At 43.8% G+C, this 10,131-nt stretch overlaps 1 protein-coding gene across 1 annotated transcript; it reads left to right on the top strand.

The window, feature by feature from the left end:
* Positions 1-647: 647 nt before the first annotated feature.
* LOC308150123 (nuclear factor 7, brain-like) lies at positions 648-5,207 on the top strand (the record flags this gene model as incomplete). Its single annotated transcript, XM_080522987.1, has 6 exons — positions 648-815; positions 1,271-1,366; positions 2,469-2,582; positions 2,799-2,821; positions 2,905-3,023; positions 4,669-5,207. 6 exons carry the CDS (start codon positions 648-650, stop codon positions 5,205-5,207), a joined length of 1,059 nt encoding a protein of 352 aa, XP_080379113.1.
* Between the last annotated feature and the right edge of the window lie 4,924 nt (positions 5,208-10,131).

The following is a 10,131-nucleotide window of genomic DNA, read 5'->3' as shown; positions in this document are numbered from 1 at the left end:
TGTATAGGTTTTACACAAAAACATGTAGATGACAAATGCTGATATAAATTTACTTTTTTGTGTGTGTATTAGCTACAGGGCAAGTTTAACCCCTCAACCTCTCCGCTCCCACCCACACACACACACACACACACACACACACACACACACACACACACACACACACACACACACACACACACACACACACACACACACACACACACACACACACAATGGTTGCTTGCCACAGCTCACAGAGTAAGGAGGCCTATAATGATGCTATAGCTATTCTCTCTTGGAATCTGCCCCTGTGATATTGAGATTGTAGTGATGGGATTACTCAATGCTGAATTCTCTCTCTATCTCTCTCTCTGTCTCTCTATCTCTCTATCTGTCTCTCTCTGTCTCTCTATCTGTCTCTCTGATGAGGTTAAAGTGGAGCTCAGTGTTTTTAAAGGGAGTGCTCTATCAGACTTACAACACAGCAGTGTCAAAATTACAGCAGGGAATAACAGAAGACTCAACCGTTAGGAGAGAATACTACTGTCAAAATAGCTTTCTCCAAGTGCTTCTTCACATTTTATTGAAGTGTTGTTTAAAGTTTAAAAGCAGGAGAACTTTGTCAAGAGGCTTTTGCAAAAGAGGGGCTGGCATCGTGTCAAAAAATGGCTACAAGAGTGCCTCGGCCTGAGGTGCTGTGCAATCTGCACAATGAGAGATACAGGCTCTTCTGTCTGGAGGATCAACAGCTCGTCTGTGTGGTGTGTCAGACCGCAAGGATACATAGAGGTCATCTCTGTGTCCCAGTAGACGAGGCTGCACAGGAACATAAGGTAAACATAAATACAATTATTACAAAAATAATTAGAAATTCTGTGACAGATAGATAGCAGTGTCACTTGATGTTATGCACATGCCGGGTGAAAAGATAAAGGGTTGTTGATAACAATGAATGATCATTTTTAGTTTCTGTTTTAATTTGACTGTGATTCATCCTTTTTTGTCTGAAATAAGAAATGTACTTTTGGCAGTGCTGAGAGAATGTGTTTCTATACTATACTATATAAGGGTTATGATAATGATTCCTACAGAACGGTGGTAAACAGATACTGTCAAATGAGTCCAGAAATCTCCCAGTCAGAATCTCAATCAGAATCCAAGGGTCCCGGGCCTCGTTAATGAGGCCAAATGCAGTCGGGAAGAAATAGTTTTTGTGTGGTGAGGTTTTGGTCACGATGGACCGCAGCCTCTGTGTCTACCTCCTCAGTAATGTTTTGTCTCAATCTAGGAGGAACTCAAGACAGCTCTGAAACCCTTACAGGAGAAGCTGGAGGTCTTCAACAAAGTTAAACAAACCTGTGATGCAACATCAACACACATTACGGTACGTCATGCAACGTGTTGTATTCCGAATCAGAATCAGAATCAGAAGACTTTATTGCCATGACATGACTCAATAATAATAATAATAATAATAATAATAATAACAACTTTATTTGTATAGCGCTTTTCCTGAAAACGTTGCAGCTCAAAGTGCTTCAATCATTATATAATCTTAATTTAATTATTTTGTCATTTAAAGGCAATATTAAAAAGGTTTTTAGTCTTGACTTGAACATAATGTGCTGAGGTTGCATCCCTAATGTAAACTGGCAGTGCATTCCACAATCTGGGTGCATAAAATGAGAATGCAGCCTCACCAGATCTCTTCTTGTACATGTGGTACACAGAGAAAACCAGCGTCAGAAGACCTGAGAGCTCTATTGGGCTGATATGCTAGCAAAAGACCTGAGAGCTCCATTGGGCTGATATGCTAGCAGAAGACCTGAGAGCTCTATTGGGCTGATATGCTAGCAAAAGGTCTTTCAAATATTCTGGTGCTGTGCCAGTGAGAGCTTTATAAACAAGCAGAAGGATCTTGGCAGTATAGAACTTTACCAGCATGGTCCTTGGGAGGTGGAATTTCCTGAGCTGCCTCAGGAAAAACAGTTTTTTCTGGGCCTTTTTTGGCTCTCAGACAGCAATTGTAAATGTATTCAGAGACTGATTGTTGACATCACTAGCATCACTAGCATTGACGACACTTCTCTCATAGGGCTTTCACACCGGCAAAGAACCATGCCGGTTCGCGTTCGCGTTCGGAAACCTCCGAACGTTGGCGCTGTCTGGCGAATGAGGTTTCCGAACGCGAACCGGCACGGTTCTTTGCCGGTGTGAAAGCCCTATCAGTGATGTGGTCTTCTCTTGTTCTGCTCAGTATTGGATACTGTAGACATCTAACTGATAGTCATGCATTCGCAACTCAATATTATAAAGAGAGCTGCATACATTTCACCTAAACTTTAAATAATAGTAATAGTAATAATAATAATAATAATAATAATAATAATAATAATAATAATAATAGAAAAGGTAAGGTAAAAAGAGTTAATGTATTATAGTAAAACTGCAGTGATTATAAGATATGTTCCCCTTACTGTCTCCAGAGCCAGGCCCAGCACACAGAGAGACAGATTAAGGAGGGGTTTGAGAAACTTCACCAGTTTCTACGAGAGGAAGAGGAGGCCAGGATAGCTGCACTGAGGGAGGAAGAGGAGCAGAAGAGTCAGATGATGGAGGAGAAGACTGAGGCACTGAGCAGACAGATGTCATCACTTCCAGCCACAATCCGAGCCTTAGAGAAGGAGCTGAACGCTGAAGACATCTCCTTACTCAAGGTAAGGATGCCTTCTCTCAGACAGCAATTGTGACTGTATTCAGAGACTGATTGATGACATCACGAGCATTGATGACACTTCTCCTCTGTTCCTCTCCAGAACTTCAAGGCCAGTAAGGAAAGGTAAGTGATCTGTCTCTGGTCTCTCTTCTCTGGGGTTCTGAACCCAAGCCCACAGCAGCACTGACTCCTGAATGTTCTTCCAGAGCCCAGTTCACACTGCCAGACCCAGAGATGGTTTCAGGAGCGCTGATAGACGTGGCCAAACACCTGGGCAACCTGCAGTTCAGCGTCTGGGAGAAGATGAAGGGGATTGTCAAGCACGGTTAGTAGTACTGACGAGAATTGGATTAAGAATAACTATCAAATAGACTATTTGAATATGTTCATAGAAATACAACATTCATAAATGTGTAGCAAGCCCTGATTTGCTTCACACAGTAACAAATGAGATGGACAAGAATATAAAAAGTGCCAAGGTTTATTAACAATACATGAGCCCCATAGTGGGCTGGATAAATAACATTAGGCAGTATCAAAATGTCAGTGCCTGAAAGTTACAAATTGTTTACCGGTAGACTCCGGCAAATGAGAATAGTGAATCCAATCCACAAATTATAAGTATTTAGTGATCGTTAAACTGTTGTTTATTATATTGAGTGGGTACTTTAAAACTTCAAGTTGGTGTTATGAAAAAAGCCGAAATCTAGATATTGTTGACACAATAAGTTTCACTTTCACTTTTTGACCCCTTCGAGTGAGCGTGTTGTTGGCAAGTTCACCAGTTCGCTGCCACATTTCTTTATTAATCAAACTAATCCTAAAATATTAGGAATGGGAGAAATGGCGCTCTCTCTCTACTCTCTCCTCGCTCCTCTCTCTCTCTTCCTGTCTCTCTCTCTCCTCTCTCTCCTCTCTCCTCTCTCTCTCTCCTCTCTCTCTACTCTCTCCTCGCTCCTCTCTCTCTCTCTTCCTGTCTCTCTCTCTCCTCTCTCCTCTCTCTCCTCTCTCTCTCTCTCTCTCTCTTCCTGTCTCTCTCCTCTCTCTCTACTCTCTCCTCACACCCCATGGCGATTCCCACCTCTAACTGCAGCCACCCGGTGATGAAGTCCTGGAGGGTAAAGCACAACTGCAGATCCTTGAAATAGCTTGCTACCAAGTTCTTGATACTGGAGGGCATGTGGAAAAACTCCATGGCATAGCTGATCAGCTGATGTGGAACTGACCCATAGGCATTGGCGAGGTCGAGCCAGTTGACATGCAGGTCCGTCTTCTCGCGCTTGGCCTTTTGGATCTGTTCCCAGATCATTGCAGAGTGTTTTACACAACCTGGGAAGCCTGGGGCTCCTGCCTTCTGGCAGTTGGTGTCGATGTAGCCATTTTCCATCAGGTAGCTTGTCATCCTTTTGGCCAATACAGAGAAGAAGAGCTTCCCTTCCACATTTAACAGGGCGATGCTCCTGAATTGGCCAATGTCTTTGGAGTTCTCTTTCTTGGGGATGAAGACCGCTACTGCTCTTTGCCACTCAGATGGAATACATTGCTTTTTCCAAACAGTTCTCATAAGGTAACATAGCAGCTCTAGCACTTTGGGGCAGTTCTTATAGAGCTTGTAGGGTACTCCATTGGGGCCCGGTGCTGATGAAGACCTTGCCTTCTCCACAACGTGTCTGACTTCGCTGAGCTTGGGGGGCATGATGTTGAACTCGGATGTTGGCAGTTTGTCTGACCTGTCTCTGCAGTGCAAGGTTACTTTTGGCCTTTCCCCCCACATCTTGCTTTCCCCTGGTGGATTCGCAGCCCCCGGGATGTGGTCACCTTCTCCCATCCACATCCACATTTCCGCATGATCTTCTTCTCATTGTCCGTTTCCATTGCAGTCGTTACCGTGTGATCTGTCCTCTTAGGCCCATCTTTAAATAAATACTACAGCGCATAATGTGTATAATGCATCTGTGTTTGTTTTGAAGCTCCTGTGATTCTGGACCCCAACACTGCACATCCCTCCCTCTCTCTGTCTGATGAGCTGACCAGTGTGAGACAGAGCGCAGCGCAGCAGCTGCCTGACAACCCAGAACGGTTCATGACGTATGTTAATGTTCTGGGCTCTGAGGGGTTCATCTCAGGAGAGCACAGCTGGGAGGTGGAGGTGGGGGACCTTCCTGGATTGGTCATGGGTGTGGTTAAAGAGTCCAGTTTCACAAAGATACTAGAATCACCAGAGCATGGAACCTGGGCTATAAAACAGAGGGATGGTGAATATAGAGATGGAGATAATAAGAAAGTCACTCTGAAGAGGAGACCCCAGAGGATCAGAGTACAGCTGGACTACAACAAGGGGGAGGTGTCCTTCTACGACCCAGAAGACATGACACTCATCCACACTTATGAAGACACCTTCACTGAGAGACTGTTCCCCTTCTTCTGTATTGCAAGTGCTGGTGAAGCTAAACACCCTGATCTACAGATCTGCCAATCAGAGGTGATCCTGGACGTGATGTCATCCTAGTGAGGAGTGTATGAGTCTGTTTGTAAAACATGAGGCAAGGCAAGACAAGTTTATTAGTACAGCATATTTCATACAACAGCGGCAATTCAAAGTGCTTTACATACATTATTTAAAAATACAGCAAGAGGAGCATAAGAAAATAAAAATTACAATGAATAAAAGCAAATATAAGAAGTAAATAGATAAAACATTTAAAAAGACAATAGTTAATGGAAAAAAGACATTGATAGAAGTGTTTGTGTTGAATCATAACTGGTGCAAAACATGAAGATTTTTTTAGCTTAGATTTAAACATTTTAAGGGTTTGGGCCTGTTTGATTTCTTCAGGGAGTTTGTTCCAGGAGCATGCAGCAGCGTGACTGAAAGCTGCTGCACTGTGTTTTGTTTTTACTCTTGGAATTATTAGCTGATTAGTCTCAGCTGACCTTAGGGACCTTGCGGGAATATAGGTTGGGAGGAGATCTGATATGTATTTTGGTCCAAGACCGTTTTGTGACTTGTATGTAATTAGGAGGATTTTGAATTCAATTCTCTGAGAGACTGGTAGCCAGTGCAGGGATCTCAGGATTGGTGTAATGTGTTCAAATGTCTTTGTTTTTGTTAGGAGCCTAGCAGCGGCGTTTTGGATGAGCTGCAATTTATGAACAGCTCCTTTAGATAGGCCTGTTATTAGACCATTACAATAATCAAGTCTACTCGAAACAAATGCATGGATGAGTTTTTCAAGGTCTTGCTTGGACATTTTCAGGTGATAGTAGGCTGATTTAGTTATCGAGTTTATGTGACTGTAGAAGTTTAGATCGGAGTCTAGAATTACACCAAGATTTCTGACCTGTTTTTTAGTTTGAAGAGAGAGAGAATCAAGTTTTGCACTGACTTTCGATCTTTTGTCAGGTGCACCAAATACAATTTTCTCTGTTTTGTCCTTTTTAGTTTAGTTGGAGGAAGTTTTGTCATCCAGGCGTTTATTTGCTCAATGCAATTACAGAGATTGTCAATGGGACTATAGTCGTTCGGTGAGAGGGCTATGTAGATTTGAGTGTCATCCGCATAGTTGTGGTAGGCAATTTTGTTCTTTTTTATGATGTGTCCCAATGGAAGCATGTAGAGATTGAATAGAAGGGGGCCAAGGATTGACCCTTGGGGAACCCCACATGTAATTTTAATTTGGTCAGATACAAAGCCACATGAGCTCTCTCCTATAATTATGAAATACTGAGATTGACGGTTTGATTTGTATTTTTTAATTTTATGATTGCGTTTTATGATTGTTGACATTTTTAAAATGTTTACGACAATGTTTATTGTTTATTCTGTTTAATGTAAATTGTGACGATCCACACTGGTACCACCAGTGGGCGCCAATCATCTGTTGTCTTGTTGACCCTCTCTCTTGGTTCCTGATGGGCACAGGTGAAGGTGATCATCCTGATTGTCCCAGGAACTTTAAGAGGGGGTCAAATTGATGGACTCGCTCTCTTCCTGGTCGACCAGCAGCCTTTTTGGTCGAGTAATGTATAAATAAATGTGCTGAATTGATATGCCCTTTTGTGTTTTCATGTATATATATGCAGGGATGTTCAAAGTATTTTACTTTCAACCAGGTATCTGATTCTGATCACCTGCAGTCACTTACTTAATCATAGGAACTAGTTAACCCAATTCTTGTTGCACTGAAGCAGGTGGTTGATTGACGGTGTCCCCTTGTCTAAATGTAAGAGGTATCCTATGGTTGTCTAGTGGTGATGTTAGGATTGACTGTGTGTACCCTTGTCTAAATGTAAGAGGTATGCTATGGTTGTCTAGTGGTGATGTTAGGATTGACTATGTGTACCCTTGTCTAAATGTAAGGGGTATGGTTTGTGGACGGTGGGGGGGCGTGCGGGGGATATCCCTTATTTTCCCTTATTTTTGGGAAAATATCCCTTATTTAGGGGGTAGTCGTTGCTGAGTGAATAGACACACAGTGGTTGATGAATGACCTCATAGATCCTGACTGTTATCAATGCGTTCCTTTGATCAGAAGTGTACGGAATCCCCACTAACCAATCAGGGTTGTTCATCATGCGGTCACTCTTTGACTGGCAGGCGCGTCTCTTCATCATGTAAATGAGAATAATAAAACACTTCCTCAACCAATCAGGGCTTCGCTTCTTTTGTTGTGTTACGTTTTAAATGGGTAATGAAGAAGATAAAGATGATAAGCTTAATAAGATTAAAAGCAATCATTGCATTGGCAGTCCAGTTATTGTTGTCATTGTTTCTATGGTATTAAAAAAAAAAAAAAAAGTAAATATATTAGTGTTGAAGCTCGTCCACTGTGCAAAGGTAATTATTGACAAGCAAAACAACAAAACAAGTAGAAGAGCTCATATAACTCCTATTTTAGATACTCTACACTGGCTTCCTGTTAAGTTCAGAATAGATTTCAAGATCCTTCTGCTTGTTTATAAAGCTCTCACTGGCACAGCACACGAATATCTGAGAGACCTTGTGCTAGCATATCAGCCCAATAGAGCTAGCTCTCAGGTCTTCTGACGCTGGTTTTCTCTGTGTACCACATGTACAAAAGAAGAGATTTGGTGAGGCTGCATTCTCATTTTATGCACCCAAATTGTGGAATGCACTGCCAGTTTACTTTAGGGATACAACCTCAGCAAATATGTTCAAGTCAAGACTAAAAACCCATCTTTTTAATATTGCCTTTAAATGACTAACTAATTAAATTATTATTATATAATGATTGGAGCACTTTGAGCTGCAACGTTTGCAGGAAAAGCAATATACAAATATAAAGTTATTATTATTATTATTATTATTATTATTATTATTATTATTATTATATGACTCAAGGAAGTTGAGAGAGGGAGGGCACGATAGCGCTACTGGTAAACACCTCACACACCTCACACACACAAACACACACACACACACACACACACACACAGAGAGGGGGTCAACATCATGGTTAAGAGAGAGAAAGCGAGGGATTTTATCGAAAAATACTACTCAAGGAAGTTGAGAGTTTCGTCTGACTCAAGGAAGAGATTCAGAAAATGTGTAAAATGTCTAGTATGCACAGCACAGGACTTCCTCATTCTGGGAGCACTACGGGAAAACACCTCACACACACACACGCACACACACACACAAACACACGGTCAACATCAGGGTCAATGAGTTGTCCCACACACAACTTGACCTCTGGCCTGTGTCTGACCCCCGTGTACACTCAGACACACACTCAGACACACGCTCAGACACATGCTCAGACACACACTCAGACACACACTCAGACACACATTCAGACACACACTCAGACACACACTCAGACACACACTCAGACACCCACTCAGACACACATTCAGACACACACTCAGACACCCACTCAGACACACATTCAGACACACACTCAGACACACATTCAGACACACATTCAGACACACACTCAGACATTTACATTTACATTTTTGGCATTTAGCAGACGCCTTATTCCAAAGCGACTTACAATCAATACATTTAAATGTAATTTCATGTAATTGCATGTGAATCATCAGTCCACCATTCGTTGCAGGAAGAGTAATCTAGCTCAGGCCCGGGGCCATTGATAGAAGGAAAAACCTTCTCCGATCACCTTCTAAAACCTAGTTTTTTAAATTATTCTTTTTTTATACTGGAGAAACAGAGAAACAGTACAAGGGGGGCAATAGAAGTTCTTAGGGACACAGTAGAGGGGAAAGCGGGTGTCTTTAGGAGACGTAGTGCTGAGGGGCAGAAGATGTCTCAGGAGGAGCAGTTAAGGTGTAACCTGAAGAAATGGGTCTTCAGTCTACGACGGAAGATGGGTAGTGACTCTGCCGTTCTGACAGCCGTGGGGAGCTCATTCCACCAGCGGGGAGCCAGTGTTGTGAAGAGAAGTGATCGGGCAGCACGACTGCTGTGCAGAGGTGGTGGGGCCAGTCGGCCAGCCGAGGTGGAGGAGCGGAGTGAGCGGGCTGGAGTTTGGGGGGTTACCATTTCCTTCAGGTAGGCAGGGGCTGTCCCTTTAGCTGCCTGATATGCAAGCACCAGAGTCTTGAATCTGATGCGAGCTGCTATCGGGAGCCAGTGCAGGGTGCGAAGGAGAGGGGTGACATGAGAGTATTTGGGGAGGTTGAATACCAGCTGGGCAGCAGCGTTCTGGATGAGCTGCAGAGGTCTAATGGCGGAGGCGGGGAGCCCAGCCAGGAGTACGTTGCAGTAATCCAGGCGGGAGATGACCAGTGCCTGGGTCAAGAGTTGCGCTGACTCTCTGGTAAGGAATGGTCGTATCCTTCTGATGTTGTAGAGGAAGAATCTGCAGGAGCGAGCCGTTGCTGCAATGTTCTCTGCACAGGATAGTCGGTTGTCCAGGATCACTCCAAGGTTCTTGGCTGTCAGGGAGGGGGTTACAGTAGAGTTCTCCACTGTGATAGAGAAGTCTTGGAGAGGGCAGGCTTTCCCGGAGATGAAGAGGAGCTCGGTCTTGTTAAGATTGAGCTTGAGATGGTGGTCAGCCATCCATGTTGAAATGTCAGCGAGACATGCCGAGATACGGGTTGCCACGTGTACATCAGACGGGGGGAAGGACAGGAAGAGTTGAGTGTCGTCTGCGTAGCTGTGGTAGGAGAGCCCATGTGAAGAGATTACCGAGCCAAGAGACTTGGTGTAGAGAGAGAAAAGTAGGGGCCCTAGGACAGAACCCTGGGGTACCCCAGTGGAGAGGGTTCGTGGAGAAGACAGCGATTCTCTCCAGGTCACCTGGTAGGAGCGGCCCGCCAGGTAGGAAGAAAACCAGGAGTGTGCGGTGCCAGAGATGCCCAGACACACACTCAGACACACACTCAGCCCTGGAGCCTGGAGCCTGGACCCTGGAGCCTGGACCCTAGACCCTGGACCCTGGAGC

The sequence above is a fragment of the Nansenia antarctica genome (assembly GCF_963989245.1).
Source record: "Nansenia antarctica genome assembly, chromosome: 1".
In the NCBI taxonomy this organism is placed as follows: domain Eukaryota; kingdom Metazoa; phylum Chordata; class Actinopteri; order Argentiniformes; family Microstomatidae; genus Nansenia; species Nansenia antarctica.
The sequence above is the reverse complement of the archived record's forward strand: the minus strand, read 5'-3'. Positions and strand labels throughout refer to the sequence as shown.